Here is a 19,945-nt window from a genome sequence, read left to right on the forward strand (position 1 = left end):
GAAAGAAGAGAGAAGCACCTGGATAGTGCAGGTGAAGCCTGAATACTGACAATGTGTGTGTTAAAAACTCATGCAAGGTAGCCTGCGGAATAGGCCAACAGCATTGGACAGTAGAGTTCATGGAATAATCTTCCAATACTATGACAGTAAGATTAGAGTCTGGTATTTCTTTGAGTACCATGTCTATATGTAATAAACAATGTCCTAAAGTCGCCCAAGTCTGAAGGAAGTTCTTGATCTCATGGGTCTGTCTGGAACATAAGCTCATGGATGTGGATAAAATAACACCACAAATGAAGAGAAAGACCAGAACCCCACACACACTGTGGTCTAACAGCGCGCCTCTACATAAATTTAACATAATGCCTTCACTTTTGAATTTTTGTCCATTTTGTTTTCACCTTCTTATGGCCCATTAATGGACCAAGTCTCTCTTGAGTTGGAGTGCAGCCGTATCAAAGCACAAGTTCATTGCAAAGCCCAAAAACAATGGTTACAAAGTGGAAAAGAAAACCCATTCGAATATATCTACAGTTTCCTGGGAGGAGTCTAGAACAGGGAGCATTGATTATTTAAAATTAGATGTCACCCTTTTAGGACAGAGATGAGAATATTTTCTCTCGGACAGAACTCTCTGCCTCAGAAGGTCACTGATTATTTTCACGTCAGAGGTGATTAGTTTCTTGTGAGGAAGAGGAATCAAGGGTTAACAGAGGTAGGTAGGGATGTGGAATTTGAAACACATTCAGAGTGGCCATTGTTCTATTGAATGGGAGAGCATGGTTGAGGGGCTGAATATCCTACATCTTTTCTTATTTGTATGTTTTATGTATCATCTATGTACTGTTGCCTTGATTTTTAAGAGCCTTTGCCCTGGTTTATGCTTGAGGCACACAGTTGATTCCCCCAACTCAGTTGAGGTGGAAGTGGTTGGGTATGTGATGGGTATGGTCAGGGATGGAGCAGAGCCCTACTCGCAAGGAGAGTCAAAATGGAACCCAAGACATGTCGTGGCTGGGCCACTCTTACATGGGTTGATGGCCAGTGAAGTGCAGTGGCAACTTACATCGACCTTGAACCAAAATAAATCTCCCGGGGTGTTTCATGCAGAGAAGCATATCAGGTGGAAGTAGGGTGAAGAGGTTGTGGGTGTTCTCCTGTAAAACAGTGTGAAATAATGGAAGAATTCACTGATTTATTACAAGGCTGCCATATTTATACATTCACACTCTTCTCTTGGGTTGTGAAGATTTTGTTTTTGCCTGGTAAGCAATCTTTTAGCTTCCATGTACTTCCTTACATTTCCACTGTCTCCATGAAGAGTCACTCACAACCCCTCCCATGCAGGTATCATCCTGCACGTCAAGCTGGAGCTCCATTCTTGGGTTGGCCCGATTCCCTGGAATGAGTTTTGACCCAGTTCCTTCCAAGTGCAGGGTTGGGGAAATGCTAGTCAAATTGGACAGGAGCTGAGAATGGTAGGGAAGGGAGAGGGAAGACCAGTGAAATTTGACCATGCCCTGGGCGCTCAGGCATGAATCCAACTCAGCAGACCGAGCAGCGCAGTCCTCACAATTTTCTCTCTTTTCCTCCAACAGCTTTGAAAAGCAGCTACACCTGCAACATCTGTAATGTGATCCTGAACTCGGTGGAACAGTTTCATGCTCACCTACAGGGCTCCAAGCATCAGAGCAAGTAAGCAAATCTTTTTAAACAGCTTGTCGATGAAATAGCACGCATCAGATCTCATTGGAGCTGAAAATAATGTTTCCCCAAAAGGCATTATAGAATGACAGATAGCCAGGAGTGAATTACTGGCTGGAATATAAACAAAGGATTCAGGTGTTTAAATATTAGATTCTGGGAGTGACTTACAGACTGGAATCTAATTTAGGTTTTCTTTTTAATTCACTAATGGAACATGTGTGTCGCTGGCTGGCCAGCATTTATTGCCCATCCCTAATTGCCCTTGAGAAAGAGGTGGTGAGCTGCCTTCTAGAACCACAGCAAGTCCATTGTGCTATAGGTTGACCCACAATGCTCTTAGGGAGGGAGTTCCAGAATTTTGACCCAGTGACAGTGAAGGAAAGGTGACAGATTTTCAAGACAGGATGGTGAGTGACTTGGAGGGGAACTTCCAGGTGGTGGTGTTCCCATGTAGTTGCTGCCCTTGTCCTTCTGGATGGAAATGGTCGTGGGTTTGGAAGGTGCTGTCTAAGGACCTTTGGTGAATTTCTGCAGCGCATCTTGTAGATAGTACACACTGCTGCTACTGAGCATCAGTGGTGTAGGAAGTGAATGCTTGTGGATGTGATGCCAATCAACCGGGCTGCTTTGTCCTGGATGGTGTCGAGCTTTTTGAGTGTTGTTGGGGCTGCACCCATCCAGGCAAGTGGGGAGTGTTCTATCACTTTACTGACGATCGAGAGGATACCGATGGGGCGGAAATTGGCCGGGTAGAATTTGTCCTGCCTTTTGTGCACAGGACATACTTGGGCAATTTTCCACATTGTCAGGTAGATACCAGTGTGTAACTGTATTGGAAGAGCTTGGCTCGGAGAGCAGCAAGTTCTGGAGCACAAGTCTTCAGTACTATTGCCGGAACGTTATCAGGGCCCGTAGCCTTTGCAGTATCTAGTGTCTCCAACTGTTACTTAATATCACGTGGAGTGAATCGAATTGACTGAAGACTGGTATCAGTAATGCTGGGGACCACTGGAAGAGATAGATCATCCACTCAGCACTTTTGGCTGAAGATTGCTGTGAATGCTGATGTGTTGGGCTCTTCCATCACTGAGGGTGAAGATATTTGTGGGTCCTCCTTCTCCAGTGAGCCAGTGGTGTGAGGCTAGTATTTGGTGACTATCTTCATCTTCAGCTATGCCTGTTGCTGGTCCTGGCTTGTTCTCCTGCACCTTTCATTGAACCAGTGTTAATCTTCTGGCTAGATGGTAACGGTTGAGTGGGCGATATGGTAGGCCATGAGGTTACAGATTGTGTTGGAGTATAATTCTGCTGCTGTGGAAGGCCCACAGTGTCTCATGGATGCCCAGTCTTGAGTTGCTAGTTCTACGCGAAATCTGTCCCATTTTGCACAGTGATCGTGCCACACAACACAGTGGAAGATATTCTCAATGTGAAGCCGGGTCTTCCTCTCCACAAGGACAGTGCGATGGCCACTCTTACTGTTACTGTCCTGGACAAATACATCTGCAGCTGGCAGATTGGAAAGGATGAGATCAAGTATATTGTTCCCTCTTGTTGGTTCCCACACCACCTGCAGTGGACCTAGTCTAGCAGCTATGTCGTTTAGGACCCAACCAGCTTAATCAGTAGTGTTCCTGCAGAGCCACTCTTTGAAATTGAAGCTGCATAAGCAACAAGTGATAGACAGAGCTAAGTGATCCCACAACCAACAGATCAGATCTCAGTTCTGCAGTCCAGGCACATCTAGTTGGACATTGAAATACCCCACCCAGAGTACACTTGAAGATTGCTGCGAATGATGATGTGTTGGTCTCTTCCATCACTGAGGATGAAGATATTTGTGGGTCCTCTTGCCACTCTTCAGTGCTTCCTCCAAATGTTGTTCAACATGGAGGAGCAGTAATTCATCAGCTCAGGGAGGATGGTACGTAGTGATCAGCAAGAGGTTTCATTCTCCATGTTTAAGCTGAGACCATAAGACTTCATGGGATCCAGAGTCAATGTTGAGGAATGTGGAATAACAGATACCTAGCAGCAGGTTCCAAACTGTAATCTTATTGAGGAATTTGGGGTGGGGGTTTGGTTTATATGTAGAAGAACAGATACACAAGAAGTGAGATACAGACAAGAAGCTAATCAGGGAGTTTGGTGGTTCAGCTATAGAATAACAGATACTTGGCGTGAGTTACAGACTGGAATCTAATTGTAGCATTCAGAGACAGGGTTTATATATAGAATAACAGATACCCAGGAGTAAGTTTCAGACTAGAATCTAATTGAGGGGTTAGGGGCTTTATCTAGAGAATAGCAGATACCTGGGAGTCAGTTACAGACTGGAATCTAATCAAAGTGTTCAGACACTGGGTTTATATATAGAATAACAGATACCCAGGACTGAGTTACAAACTGGAATCCAGTCAAGAGGATCAGATTTTCAATTATGGTACAGGATATCTCACATTTGTTTCACCACCAGCGCTAAGCCCTGTCTAGGCCTGGAGATCTCCATTAACAAGTTAAAAAAAAAATTTGGAAATGGAGATTGTCTGTCTCAAAGATCACCTTTAGCATGCTTGCCTCTTGTATAGTCTGGCACACCCTTCTGGTCAACTTTGGAGGACATATCTCGGGCACTTTGTGATTTTCAAATGGATTGCTAGCTAAGGTTTTGGAGTAGATTTGTGGCTTGGGTTGTGGGTGTTGAGGTTGGTTGGCTCGCCAAGCTGGTTTGTTGTTCCACAGACGTTTCGTTACCATGCTTGGTAACATCCTCAGTGCAGCCTCTGATAAAGCGTCAGTGTGTTTTCCCGCCTGGTTTTTAAACTCTGGGGTCCGTTGAGATGGATTGCCTCACTTCAAGTTTTCCTCCATAGTGGAATGTATATGGGGTCGAGTTCAATATGTTTATCGATAGCCGGCTTCGTGGAGTGCCAGGAATTCTTGTGCCTGTCTTTGCCTAGCCTGTCCCAGAATCTTGGTGTTGTCCCAGTTGGATATGTGGTTCCCCTTGTCCGTGTGGATTGAGATGAGCGAGTATTGGTCATGTCTTTTTGTAGCCAGTTGGTGTTCATGTTCTCTTGTTGTTAGTTTCCTTCCTGTTTCTCACAGTCACTGCAGAGGATCATGTGGATGACATTGGTCCTGTCCATGGCAGGGAGTGGGTCTTTAGTTCAGTTGAGCAGTTGTCATTGGGTTGACGTGGGCTTGTGTGCCAGTCTGATGGCCAGCAGTTGTAGGAGTCCTGTGGTTAGTTCCGATGTGTTACTCATGTAGGGTAGTGTGATCAGTGTGTTGGGGTGTGTGGTATCTTCCTGTGGTTGTTCGTGTAGGCATCTTCTGACCCAGTTTTTTGGATATCCATTATCCTTGAAAACCTGGAAGAGGTATTCTTCTTCCTCTTGACGTAGTTCCGTGTTGCTGCCCATTTAAATATGTTTGCACACAGCTTTGTTTGTGTATACTGCGATGGTTACTACTGAAGTTCAGGACCTGGTCTGTGTGTGTGGCTTTTCTATGTACTTTTGTTTGCAGTTCCCCATTTGTCTTGCACTCAACCATGACATCCAGAAATGGGAATTGTTTGTTCTTTTCCTCCTCTCTGGTGAATTTTATTCCGGTGAGGGTGTTGTTTGTAAGTTTGTGTGTCTCCTCTAGTTTGGTCCATTTAATGGTGACAAGGGTGTCATCTACGTAGCCTTGACTTTGTAACCGTTTGATCGAGCAGCACCTCAGTAGTGTATGGCCCAGTTCCTCCTGGTCAGAGCGATGATTTCCAATTGCTGTGGATTTTTTTTCCATGTAGTTGGGTCAAGTCAATAAAAACAAACCAATCAAAAATGATGGGCCTTTTTCGCAGTAGAAATTGATCACTGTGTTCCAAGGAGTCTTGTCTAATTCGCTGGATTCAGTAAAATGACTGTCAAGTGTTCCTTCAATCGTGTCAAATTCAGTAGCTATTGATTAGTTGTGCAGTTTATCCTCAGATGATGATCATTGTTACGAGTCATTTAGATAATTGAGTCATTTGGAACTCTGTCTCTTGGGGGGTAATTATTTTGCCATTGATCACTGAGTTTAAACACAATCGGAATGGTTGCTATTGGAATCTATCACTCAGGCCGATTCCTGTTGGCTCTTTAACCTCCTCAGGGTGCACTCAAAGTTCACATTAAATGCAACAGCTAACATTTCTGAAGTGTTTGTAACAGTGCAAATTTCTCAAGTGCTACTCAAGAGCTTTATCAATAAAAAAAATTGACACCGAGCCAAAAAAGAAACTCACAGGATGGGTGACCAAAGGTTTGGTTTTAAGGGCTGTCTTTTTTCTTTCATTTATTCGCAGGATGAGGGTGTCACTGGCCAGGCAGCATTTATTGCCCATCCCCAATTGCCCAGAGTCAACTACATTGCTATGGGTCTGGAGTCACATGTAGGCCAGACCAGGTAAGGATGGCAGCTTCCTTCCCTCAAGGACATTAGTGAACCAGATGGGTTTTTCCCAACAATTGGCAATGGATTCAGGGTCATCATTCGACTCTTATTTCCAAATATTTATCGAATTCAAATTCCACCACCTGCAGAGGCGGGATTCAAACCCGGGTCCCCATAATATATTCTGGGTCTGTGCGTTAACAGTCTAGCAATTATAGCACAAGACCATTGCCTCCCCTCTCTGAAGGGAGGAAACAGGCCATAGGGAGGGAATTCCAGAGCCTAGAGCCTTAGCCGGGAAAATGATTGAAATTGGGAGAATTGTCCAGAATTGTCACAGCACCAAATTCTCAGAGAACGTGAGGGCTAGAGGAGATTAAAGAGATGCACATAGAGAAGAAGCTTTTCTTTCATGGTCTTCTGTTGCTGTCCTAGAATTTGATTATTCTGACAAATTTCAGCCAGGTTTTATTCCAGATTGGACACTGACTGATCTCATGCCTAAAGCTGTGTCAGTTGGTTCAAATCTTCTTGCCAATTACTGATTTGTTTCTTAACAGCTTCCATCTCATTGTGTAGCTTCTACCTTGGATATTTCTAATTCAATCAAAGTTAGAGCCTTGTGTTGTATATTTTCTTTGTCATAACCTACTATAGTAACTATCCAGCTTTTTCCGCATTGTTTTCTTGGAAACCTGGACCAGTTCCATGTGTTGCTCCAGTGGTTGTTTGGTTTACTCAATGGCCTGATGGAATTTCTTCACCAAACTGTTGACATTTATTTCTGAAGGGACTGCCTCATTCTAGCTTTGTTGCATACAAGGTCCATCTCCACCTGTTTGAGCATATCTATCACCTATTACTTTGGGCTCAAGTCAATGTTTCTGTAGCTGCTTCTTCTGAGCCTGGCCTGTTTTACATGCGACTTGCTCCGGATCATCCTGTAAAACTGCAACCTTTTCACGGGACTGATGAGAAAGAGCTCGTAGTTCATCCTGCTTCCTTTTGCTTACAGCTCTTCATTCATCAAGGTGAGGTGTGATGGCCTAGTGGTATTACTGCTGGACTGTTAATCCAGAGACTCAGATAACACTTGGGGAACCTGGGTCGAAATCCCACCACAGCAGATGCTGGAATTAAGAGCCTGATGATGACCATGAGTCCATTATCAATTGAGGGGTGGAGGAAAACCCATCTGGGTGGCACGTGGCTTAGTGGTTAGCACTGCAGCCTCACAGCGCCAGGGACCTGGGTTCGATTCCCACCTCGGGCAACTGTCTGTGTGGAGTTTGCACATTCTCCCCGTGTCTGCGTGGGTTTCCTCCGGTTTGCTCCCACAGTGCAAAGATGTGCAGGTTAAGTGGATTGGCCGTGCTAAATTGCCCGTAGTGTTCAGGGGTGTGTGGGTTATAGGGGAATGGGTCTGGGTGGGATGCTTCAAGGGGCAGTGTGGACTTGTTGGGCCAAAGGGCCTGTTTCCACACTGTAGGGAATCTAATCTAATCTGGTTCACTAATGCCCTTTAGGGAAGGAAACTGCCATCCTTACCTGGTCAAGCCTACATGTGACTCCAGACCCACAGCAATGTGATTGACTCTTAACTGCCCTCTGGGCAATAAATGCTGGCCTAGCTAGTTAATGAATAAAGGGGGAAAAATAAAACTTTGTGTGCAGAGCAGGGTATCCCCTAAAGACTTAATCACCTCAGAGAAAGCATGCCAAATCTGAATTTCCCTGGGCTAGTAGTTTAGTCTCTTCCTCTTGAATTGTTCTTTTCTTTTTGTCTCTGTCGCAAACAATTTTAGCTCCACCAGTGCAGAAGCGAGTGATGTGCTTCATTCTTCTTTCATAAGCAGTTCTGCAAGTTTTTCTTGAATAGTCTTCTACAATTTCCCTTTTGCCTCTGTAGTCTGACAGCTTCCGTGGATTGTGACGAGTTTGAAGTCAGAGCATGCTACAATGTAGAACATCTGTGCAGTCTGTGCACATGGAATTAGTGGACTGTTATAAGTTGAAAATTAGCTTCTCGTGCCTGTGAGTACATGTTTTTCAGAATTCACAGGGGTGGTATTTTGGCACTCACTCCTGCGTCAATCGCAATCAATACCAAATAGTCACCAGCTTTCAGAGGGCAGGCAAATTGAATTTTTTGCAAACATGTGAAGCAGAATGATGACCGTGATGTTTTCCTTGAGATTGAGGGTGACAAAAGACAAGACTCCATCCTGTCATACGCATCATCAGATTCTGGTTTGGTCAATCACTTTATGTTTATGCCTCTGGTGGGAAACCAGATGGCCTTTCTAATGGCTTGAAGATATTCTTTGTGCTTGCTCTTTTTGGGTCAGTAATTCCATCAGCCTTTGTTCAATTGCATTGCCCCTGCCATGTGCCTTGCGAAATTGATTAAAAGCTGGTGATTTATTTTATACATGCAGAAGGACACAACTGCCACGTGTCTTTGCTATTTTTGGGTGGTCTAATGATTTTGTGAACCGTATCATTTGTGCTCAGGACCCGTAAGCTTTGTTGACTATTGACGAACATTGTAGCTCATCAACACTATAAGTCTTTGGTTTGCCTCGCAAATTTTTCCAGAAAGTTGTCACAAGGGATGGTTGCAATCACCAACTCAACAAAACTGCTTCTCAGCGCACCTTCTGAGAAAGCATATAATGAGTCCTTTACTCTAAATAAAAACCGAAGTCGCTGGAAAAGCTCAGCAGGTCTGCAGCATCTGTGAAGAAAAAAAAAATCAGTGTTAACGTTTTGGGTCCGGTGACCTTTCCTCAGAACTGATGGTGCTGGGAAAACGTCAGCACATATGCAGAAAATGGGAGGGGTGTGGGCTAAGGAATAACTGATAGGATAGAGCCCGAAGAGAGAGAAGAGCAGTTGGACAGATGAAGGAGTTGATAAAAAATCAGGCTGGGAAGGTAAATAGCTGTTAATGGGGACTGTTAGTGACTAACAACAGGGGGTGTGTAATGGCAGGCTATGTGGTAACAAGGCCTGGTGTGTGGGATGGGGTGCTAGGACATGGGAGAGTTTAGGCCCTAAAATTATTGAACTCAGTATTAAGTCCCGAGGGCTGTAGGGTCCCCAAGCGGAAAATGAGGTGTTGTTCCTCCAGCTTACGCTGGGCTTCACTGGAACACTGTAGCAAGCCGGAGGCAGAGATGTTGACCAGGGAGCAGGGTGGTGCGTTAAAGTGGCAGGTAGCTCAGGGGTTTTTTTTGACAGAAGAATGTAGATGTTCTGTGAAGCCGTCGCCCAGTCTACGCTTCCCAGCCACCATCAGTTCTGAGGAAGGGTCACCGGACCTGAAACGTTAACTCTGATTTTTATTCTTCTTCACAGATGCCGCCAGACCTGCTGAGCTTTTCCAGCAACTTCTGTTTTTGTTCCTGATTTACAGCATCCGCAGCTGTTTCGGTTCTTATTACAAGAACCAAGTGATTTCTGTAGATTCACGAAACTGCCAGGCAGACTCACTGTCTTGTACACACACTGCACATAGAGACTTTAAAGGTGAGCTCTTTTAAAGACAAAGGCACAAGTGACAATCACCACCCAGTCGAGTGCGATCGTGAATGGGTGATAACTGCTGGCCTCAACAATGACGCCAAATTTAAATGAAGAAATAAAAAATGTATCCAGGGTGAGGAATAGAAATGGTCGTCAAGGAACAGAACTTGTGGCGGGTTTTTGTCTTCTCTAATATTTAGTTGAGGAACACTTTTGATCATCCAACACTGACAGCCAGACAGGCAACGTGGTTGATCAGTGACAACAGATGGGTCAGGAGAGATAGTGGTGAGGTAGAGCTGAGTGTCATAAGAGTTGATGTGAAACCTGAAGTTGTAATTTTCTGGCAATGTCGTTGAGGATGAGAAATTAATATTCTGGCATCAACTGTATAAGATTTCTTAATTGCAGTTGTATCGCCTGCTATTTTCACTGCAGTAGATGAGAGCACAGACTTACTGAAATCCAGCCTAGGTGCAAGGGACAACACACTTCCTTTGGAATCAGGGGCAGAGACTAGTTCTCCTCTAGAGGCCTGAGTGCAGATTCACGACTGACATCTCAGCACAATCCTGTTCATGCTAGTTACGTTAATACACCTGTGCTTTTGTTTCCCTGACTTCTGTTCTCGAGAAGATTTGTAGCTCGAGTAGTGGATGCGGTTGTAGATGTGCTCGCCGAGCCAGCGGGTTTGGTTGCAAACTTTTTGTCACCTGCTAGGTAACATCGTCAGTTTGGCTCCGGTGAAGCGTCGGTGTTCTGTCCCACTTGGTATTTATACGCCTCAGTTTGCTGATCGCTAATACCAACCAGCCCAGCAAACCGAGCCATATTATTAACAAGTGGGACAGAACACCAATGCTTCACCAGAGTTGCACTGACAGTGTCATCAGCAGGGGTGACAAAATGTTTGCAAGCAGACCCACCAGCTCATTGAGCAAGTCTACAACCTCAACCTGATTTTTGTTCATATCAATGATCTGGAGATTATTCTGCAATTGTTTGGACGATCCTGGATGGCTAGCAAACCCTGTGCCGTCTGAGGTTGGTGTGAAAGATCACCAGAGAACTGTTGTGACGTGCAGAGGAGTTCCCTCCAGGGCCTGATCAAATCCTTTTAGAACAAATAGCATCACTCACATGGATAATATGATGGTGATAAGGTGCTTTTCAGATATTGCTGTGCACAAATTGTTTTGCATTTAATATCTGTGTCTATGCTTTAATAACATTTTATCAGCTGGGAAGCATTTTGAGACATACTGATTCCGTAAGATCAGCTAAAGAAATAAAGCATCTTGAATACATTTGAGAACAAAAGTTGATAAATTCCCAGGAACTGATGGCTTGCACCCCAGAGCATTTGAAGAAAGTGGCAAAAGAAAACATTGATGCATTGGTGATTATATTCCTGAAGTCTGGAGTGGTTCCTGCAAATTGGAAGGCAGCAAACGTGATTGCACTGTTTAAGAAGGGAGCAAGAGAGAAAAAAACTAGGGAACTGCAGACCTACTAGCTTACATCAGTCATACAGAAACTGACAATTTATTTTAAGGTCTGGGATAAATAGACACCTAGTTGTCACCGATCTGATTGGGCATTGTCAGCATGGATTTGTAAATGGGAAATCATGTTTGATAAACTTGTTGGAGATTTTTGAAGCTGTTGCAAACGACATTGATAAAGGAGTTCCTGTGATGCAGCATACTTAGATTTTCAGGAGGCTTTTGATCAAGAAAAACTAAAGAAAACCTCAAGCACGTGGGATAGAAGGTGATATACCAGAATAGATTAATGATTGGCTAACAGAAAGAAAACAGAAAATAGGAATAAATGATAATAAAATGTGAGGCTGGATGAACACAGCAGGCCAAGCAGCATCTCAGGAGCATAAAAGCTGACGTTTCGGGTCTAGACCCTTCATCAGAGAGGGGGATGGGGTGAGGGTTCTGGAATAAATAGGGAGAGAGGGGGAGGCGGACCGAAGATGGAGAGAAAAGAAGATAGGTGGAGAGGAGAGTATAGGTGGGGAGGTAGGGAGGGGATAAATGGTTCATTCTAGCATTGGCAGCCTGTGCATTAGTTCAGCAGGTAGCACTCCCGAAAGTTACTGCAAGGATTAGACCTTGCATTCCAGCTATTCACAGTATACATCAATGACTAGGTCAGTGAGGACCAAATATAATATTTCTAAATTAGCAGATGACTCAAAGCTAACAGAGAATGTATGTTCTTAGGAAGATGTAAAGCAGTTTCAAGAGGATTTGGACAGGCTTAGCGAATGGGCCAGAACAAGAGACCTAGGAGTCCTCACTCAAATCAGTGAAGGTGACGTACAGATGCAGAAAGGTATTAGTTGCAAGAGGATTTGAGTACAGGAATAGTGAAGCCTTGCTTCAACTGTGTAGGAACTTGGTTAGATCAAACGTGTGTGCAGTTTCGGTCTCAGCACCTTTGGTACAATATTATTTCCATAGAAAGGTTCCAATGAATATTCACCAGACTTGATACAATGATGGCAGGATGGTTCTTTGAAGAGATATCGGGCAAACAGGGCCCGTACTCTCCAGAGTTTCGAAGAATGAGAGATGATCCCATTGAAACCTACAAACTGCTTAAGGGCTAGGCAGGGTACATGCAGCTGAGATGTTTCTTCTGGTTGGGGAGTCTAGAGCCGGGATTGTGTTTAAAAAGAGGTGGGATGCCACTTAGGGAGAAATTATTTCATTCAGGGTTGTTAATTTTTGGAACTCGTTACATCACAGGCCTGTGGAAGCTCAGTCTTCAAGTATGTATAAGGTAGAGACGGATACAGTGGTGTACAGGGTTATGAAGATGGAGTGAGTAAAAAGCATTGAAGTATTCGATCAGTCACAATTGTATTGAATGGGCTGAATGGCCTACTCCTATTCCTTTGTTCCGAATATAAATATCCCTTCTGATTAAAGCCTATTTTTCTCTCTCTCTCCACCCAAGTCTCTCTCATGTCCCTGAATTGAATGTCCAGCCAAAGTTTATTGTCATAAGCATTCATCATCCCTCACCCCCTGTGCTTGTGAAAATGGTCATATTGAGTTACAAGTGGAATGAGTGTCATTGCCAGATCAAGGGAGCGAGGAACTCATGTAATTGAAACTCCAATGAGAGGCAACCCACTGGAACCATCATAAAGTACAACTTCTCTTCCTCTCTCTCTTCCTCTGCAATGAGCCTGTTTTTAGCTACTCAACAACAGACTTAACTCTGCGCCCGCTGCCCTGCTCTTTGCATTCGTAGCTCAGGGGAGCCTTCGTGAAAGAGAACTATGCACGAGAATCTCAAAGGCACAGAGGTCTCTTTGTGCACAAGCTCTGCAGCAAACTGAGCTTGGCTCATTCGGAACAGCCATATTCACAGGCTGTCCACTGAGATTTGAACACTCTCTGTAATGTGAGCGGTAAAATGCCATCTAGCCCATGACAGAGAGCTTTGTGTTAAAGAAAAACACCAGTAATATTATTAAAATGTCTGGTTTTGATTGATTGCCTGTCATTTCTGGGAGCTGAAGGCTGGTTGAAACAGTGTAAAAATACACTGGAAAGGCTGTGAAGAATGAGGAATAGAATGAGAGACACAGTAATATTGTTGATAAGTCCACAACAGGAAGGAACAAAGAGAGGTTGTTTACTCGAGGTGAGCAGCTTAACAATTTTCACTCTGTAACGTCACTCATTCCTTTTCCTGCCTCAGCCCAACTGTAACTGAAACCTATAGATCTCACACTGTCCTGTTCCAGCTCCTATTGCTGGGCTCGCATCAACTTGAATTCATCAATCTCTGCCATTTGGACCACAGCTCACATCAAGTCCAGTTTGCCCATTGCTCCTGTGCTCACTTTTCTACTCTGGCTCGCTATCCAACAACATCTCACATCTCAAATTTGTTTCACAGTTCTATCTTTCCGTCACCTTCTCTCTCCCTGTCTCTGTGATCTCCTTCAGCCCAGCAGCCGGCAAAAAAATCTCCAACTCTGGCCTCTTGCCCAACCTGGATTTTCACTGAGCCACCGTTGGTAAACACACCTTTACCTGCCAGGGCCCTGCGTTCTGGAATTCCTTCCCTAAAGCTCACAGGGTGCCCCAAATAGAGACCACCTCACCCCCGATGCCCACTTCTGCATGGCCTGCGGGTGGGGGTGGTGTTGGGGAGAAGCTCCTTCCTTGCTGCTGGGCTAGTTCCTGCAGAGCTAGTTAGGTGGTCACTCCTGTTTCCTTGTCCACCTCATTAGCCCCGCCACCCTCCCTGGCCCACCACCCAATCCAACTTTGGACAATACATCCACCTCTGCCTACCAGCCTGCTCCCAGGGTCACGGCAAGAAGGATTGAAATCCTATTCTGTACTGGGCAGTTATTAGGGTCCAGTCAGATCTAAAGAACATATAAAAACACATGAACATGTACCACAAACGCTATTGGCCCAGACAGTATTCTGGTGTTGAAGACTTGTGCTCCAGAACTTGCCGCTCCCCTAGCCAAGCTCTTCCAATACAGTTAAAACACTGACATGACAATGTGAAAAATTACCCCTGTACGTTCTATACATAAAAAGCAGAACAAATCCAACCCAGCCAGTTACTGCCCCATCAGTCTACTCTCGATCGTCAGTAAAGTGTTGGAAGGTGTCAGTAACAGCGCTATCAAGCAGCACCTGCTCAGCAATAACCTGCTCAGTGACAGTTTGGGTTCCGCCAGGGCCACTCTGCTCCTGACCTCATTACAGCCTTGGTTCCAACATGGACAGAAGAGCTGAATTCCAGAGGTGAGGTGAGGGCAACAGCCCTTGATATCAAGGCCATATTCATCCATGGCATCAAGAAGCCGGAGCAAAACTGGAATCAATGGGAATCGGGGGCAAGCTCCCTGCTTGTTGAAGTCATAGCTGGCACAGAGGAAGATGGTTGTCGTTGCTGGAGGTCAGCCATCTCAGCTCCAGGACATCTCTGCAGGAGTTCTTCAGGGTAGAGTCCCAGGCCCAACCATCTTCAGCTGCTTCATCAATGACCTTCCCCCCTTCATAAGGCCAGAAGTGGGGATGTTTGCCGATAATTGCACAATGTTCAGCACCTTTTGTGACTCCTCAGACACTGAAGCAGTCCGTGTTCACATGCAACAAGATCTGGACAATATCCAGGCTTGGGCTGACAAGTGACTAGTAACAATCGTACCACGCAAATGCCAGGCTATGACCATCACCAACAAGAGACAATCTCACCAGTGCCCCTTGATATTCAATGGTGTTACCATCACTAAATCACCCGCTAAACACATTTGTGGGGCTACCATTGACCAGAAACTCAGATGGACTCACCACATAAAGACAGTGGCTATAACAGCAGATCACTCAGCTCCTGACTTCCCAAAGCCTGTCCACCTTCTACAAGGCAAACACCAGGAGTGTGATGGAATACTCCTCACTTGCCTGGATGAGTGCAGCTCTAACAACATGCAAGAAGCTGGACACCATCCAGGATATAGCAGTGCACTTTGATGGGCCCCACATCCACAAGCATCCAGTCTCTCCACCTCCAACACTCCGTAGCAGCAGTGTGTACTATCTACAAGATGCACTGCAGAAATTCACCAAGGAGCCTTAGAAAGTACCTTGCAAGCTCACAACCCATTTCCATGTAGAAGGATAAGGACAGCAGGATCATGGGAACACCACCCCCTGCAAGTTCCCCTCTGAGCCATTCACCATCCTGACTTGGAAATATATTGTTGTACCTTCACTGTCAGTGGGACAACATCCGGGAAATCCCTCCCTAACAGCATTGTGGGTCAACCCACGGCAGGAGGACTGCAGCGGTTCAAGAGGTCAGCTCACTATCACCTTCTTGAGGGCAACTAGGGACAAGCGATAAATGCTGGGCACCCAGCAATGCCCACATCCCACGAAAGAATAACAGAAATAAACTTAGCTTTTGCTGCAACCCAACAGGGAGGCTTTGTTCCAGAGCTGGGTACTTTGTGAGAACCCAGAACAAATCTGAATAAACCTTTGAATACCAGCAGATGTCCCTCTAGTGTCACATGACTCCCCTCTTAAAGGAACTCTATCCCAAAATAACATGTAGCAACTATAATATGTAACAATTTCCAACTTCCACTTACTCCAATAATAACCTTAGATTCTCTGATTCTAATGGTTGCAGCAATTCCTCATACATTTCTCAAATCATGAATTGTAATTTAATAATTTTGACAAATAACTCAGCTTTTTGCTGTCTGGCTAAGAGGGAGCCCTTTGAATCAATGGTAATGGGAACTGCAGATGCTGGAGAATCCTAGATAACAAAGTGTGGAGCTGGATGAACACAGCAGGCCAAGCAGCATCTCAGGAGCACAAAAGCTGACATTTCGGGCCTAGACCCTTCATCAGAAAAGGGGTTGGGGAGAGGGTTCTGAAATAAATAGGGAGAGAGGGGAAGGCGGACCGAAGATAGATAGAGGAGAAGATAGGTGGTGAGGACAGTATAGGTGGGGAGGTTGGGAGGGGATAGGTCAGTCCGGAGAGGACAGACAGGTCAAGGGGTTGGGACGAGGTTAGTAGGTAGGAAATGGAGGTGCGGCTTGAGGTGGGAGGAGGGGGTAGGTGAGAGGAAGAACAGGTTAGGGAGGCAGGGACAGGTTGGGCTGGTTTTGGGATGCAGTGGGGGGAGGGGAAATTTTGAAGCTTGTGAAATCCACAATGATATCATTGGGCTGCAGGGTTCCCATGCAAAATATGAGTTGCTGTTCCTGCAACCTACAGGTGGCATCATTGTGGCACTGCAGGAGGCCCAGGATGGACATGTCGTCTAAGGAATGGGAGGGGGAGTTAAAATGGTTCACGACTGGGAGGTGCAGTTGTTTACTGCGAACCGAGTGTAGGTGTTCTGCAAAGCGGTCCCCAACCCTCCGCTTGGTTTCCCCAATGTAGAGGAAGCCACACCGGGTACAGTGGATGCAGTATACCACATTGGCGGATGTGCAGGTGAACCTCTGTTTGATGTGGTAAGTCATCTTGGCGCCTGGGATGAGGGTGAGGGAGGAGGTGTGAGGGCAAGTATAGCACTTCCTGCGGTTGCAGGGGAAGGTGCCGGGTGTGGTGGGGTTGGAGGGGTGTGTGGAACGAACATGGGAGTCATGGAGAGAGTGGTCTCTCCGGAAGGCAGTCAAGCGTGGGGATGGAAAAATGTCTTTAGCGGTGGGGTCGGATTGTACATGGCGGAAGTGTCAGAGGATGATGCGTTGTGCCCGGAGGTTAGTGGGGTGGTATCTGAGGACTAGGGGGATTCTCTTTTGGCGGTTATTGCGGGAACGGGGTGTGAGGGATGAGTTACGGGAAATGCGGCACACACGGTCAAGGGCGTTCTCAACCACTGCGGGCGGAAGGGGGGAGGTTGCGGTCCTTGAAGAACGAGGACATCTGGGATGTGCGGGAGTGTAATGCCTCATCCTGGGAGCAGATGTGGTGGAGGCAAAGGAATTGGGAATAGGCGATGGAATTTTTGCAGGAAGCTGGGTGGGTGGAGGTGTATTCTAGGTAGCTATGGGAGTCGGTGGGCTTGAAATGGACATCGGTTTCTAGGTGGCTGCCTGAGATGGAGACAGAGAGGTCCAGGAAGGTGAGGGATGTGTTGGAGATGGTCCAGGTGAACTGAGGGTTCGGTTTTATGCTGTATAAAAAATGGGGAGAGAAGAGGAACAGCTGGGACAGATGGAAAAGACGTTCCTGAGCATAAGATAAATAGAGTGCAAATGGTAGTGGAGAAGTGATATAGTGGAAGAGTCGGTATTAATAGCAGAAAATGTGCCAGCTATGCTGAAAGCAAACTCCATGCGTATAAGCCACTGGAACTGAGGGATATATGCTGGGGGTGAGAAGGTCATCAAAATGGATGACAGAGTTTATGTTTTAAAGTTGTTGAACTCAATTTTGAGTCCTGAAGGCTGTAAAGTGCTGCACTCCAAGGAGTACAATCATCTTCTTAATGGCAAGTAGGGATGGGAAATAAGTGTTGGCCTATCCCATGTGAGAATTATATAACTTAAAATTTATGGTGACCCATTTAGCGGGAAAAACAAAAAACAATTTTTGATGCTTGGGATTGGAGCTCTTAAATCTGATCAATAAAATGTTGGTGAGTGAAGGTTTCTTGGGATGTAGGATAAAAGTGGTTAAATGAATTTAAGGTACAATCTAATTAGATGGCAGAATGTCTCAAGGGGCCAAATGGTCTCCTGCTCTTCCTATTGTCTCCCAATTGTTTCAACTCCTGATCGAAAAGGGAATAAATAATGCCATCTGCAAAAGCCAAGCCCAGCAATTGTGTTAGAAATTTGCATGTTTCTCGTTAATTGCTGTTTAACAAGTTGTTAGTGTGCAAAGAAACAACATTAGCACTGGTCCTTTGGCTTGTTGTGTGTCATTCAATTTTACTGACAGGAATTATTTAAATGAACGCAACCTTGGGAATTTTTCTTTTCTTAAAGAAACCTTGACACATTTGCAACGAAGCTAATGCTTAATGTAAACAGGGCAGTCTGTATTCATTTAAAGAGTGATGAACAGACAGCGGTAGTTTCTGGTGGTGCATGCACAGCTGGTTGCTGGCAATGACAAAGGGAACGGGATTTTCCTCTGATAACAAAATGTGATGCTGGATGAACACAGCAGGCCAAGCAGCATCTCAGGAGCTCAAAAGCTGGCGTTTCGGGCCTAGACCCTTCATCAGAGAGGGATTTTGTGCTCCTGAGATGCTGCTTGGCCTGCTATGTTCATCCAGCTCCACACTTTGTTATCTTGGATTCTCCAGCATCTTCAGTTCCCATTATCACTGATAGGATTTTCCTCTGTAAGCTTCTGAAACCCCACCATTAGGCTGAGATGGAGGATCAGAAGTCTACATCATAGGGGAAGCAGTTTTTCATACCATATTCCCCCCGTAGGATATCAGTTAATGATCAGAGGATCATTGTATACCTGATAACAAAGTGTGCAGCTGGATGAACACAGCAGGTCAAGCAGCATCTTAGGAGCACAAAAGCTAACGTTTCGCACAAAAGCTGACGTTTCAGGCCTTGACCCAAGGGTCTAGGGTCAAATGCTGCTTGGCCTGCCGTGTTCATCCAGCTCCACACTTTGTTATCTCAGATTCTCCAGCATCTGTAGTTCCCATTATCTCTGATTATTATGTCCCTACAGTGTGAAGCAGGCCATTCAGCCCATAGAGTCCATGCCAATCCTCTAAAGAGCATCCCACCCAGGCCCACCTCCCTACTCTATAACCCTACATTTCCCACGGCTAATCCACTTAACCTGCACATCCCTGGACACTATAGGCACTTTCCCATGGCCAATCCACCTAGCTGGCACATCTTTGGACTGTGGGAGGAAACCCGAGCACCCAGAGGACACCCGCACAGACACAGGGAGAATGTGTAAATTCCACACAGACAGTCACCCAAGAGTGGGGGGTGCCATGTGGTATGTGCGGGCTTGAACCTGGGTTCCTGATGCTGTGAGACAGCAGTGCTAAGCACTGTGCCAACCCATGGGCTCACCATCCCTATGGGAACAGCTCTCAAAGCTGAAAGGTCAACCAAAGCCTTCCAGTGTTAATGGAACAGCAGATGGTCAAAGCAGGTTAATGAGGGGAGGAGCACTTCAAGAAGCATCTCTGCAGCTTTAGGTTCAAACATGCACTAAGTCTAAATGTGCGAATAGGGATTTGCAGCTAGACCTTACTGGTGCAGTTAGAGCTCTGTAGGGTTGTGTATGGAAGGGATGTAGAACGTCTGAAAGTGGTCCCTGTTTGTTTCAGGCAGGGAATGTCTCTCAGCCTGCCTGGAGTTTTCGAAGCCCAATCTGCTTCCAGGATGAAGGCTTCCCAAGCAGTTGCTCTGGGCCCTTGTCACTTGTGAATACCTGGAGACCAAGTGGAAAATCAGTCCTTGCGTCTCCCAACTAATTGCCTCAACTTCCCGTGTTCTGCACGATTCTGAAAGAGTTCATGCAGCAATGGCACTAAGCCGCACCCAATCTGGCGATGTCACATTGATTTTAGGTGGAGAATTATTTGACCTGCATCAGATCCCAATGAGGTCAGAAGTGACATACCTGGCTCCTGATAGCATAATTACTTCAGGCTTACATCATTGATGTGACAAATGCTATGATGCAATAAATTCTCTTTAAGACGAGTACCTCTCCTTAAGTTTCACCAGAGGTCAATCCTCACCATCGATAATTAGACA

General features: G+C 45.5%; 1 protein-coding gene across 1 annotated transcript in view; it reads left to right on the forward strand.

Moving 5' to 3' along the window:
- Positions 1 to 19,945, forward strand: part of LOC125462029 (zinc finger matrin-type protein 4-like) — a 363,061-nt gene that overhangs the window by 270,411 nt on the left and 72,705 nt on the right. The window contains exon 6 of the mRNA XM_059653003.1: positions 1,599 to 1,695. Coding sequence (XP_059508986.1) covers positions 1,599 to 1,695 — 97 coding nt within the window. The remainder of the gene's footprint in view (positions 1 to 1,598; positions 1,696 to 19,945) is intronic.

The sequence above is a fragment of the Stegostoma tigrinum genome, chromosome 20 (genome assembly GCF_030684315.1).
Source record: "Stegostoma tigrinum isolate sSteTig4 chromosome 20, sSteTig4.hap1, whole genome shotgun sequence".
Lineage (NCBI taxonomy): Eukaryota > Metazoa > Chordata > Chondrichthyes > Orectolobiformes > Stegostomatidae > Stegostoma > Stegostoma tigrinum.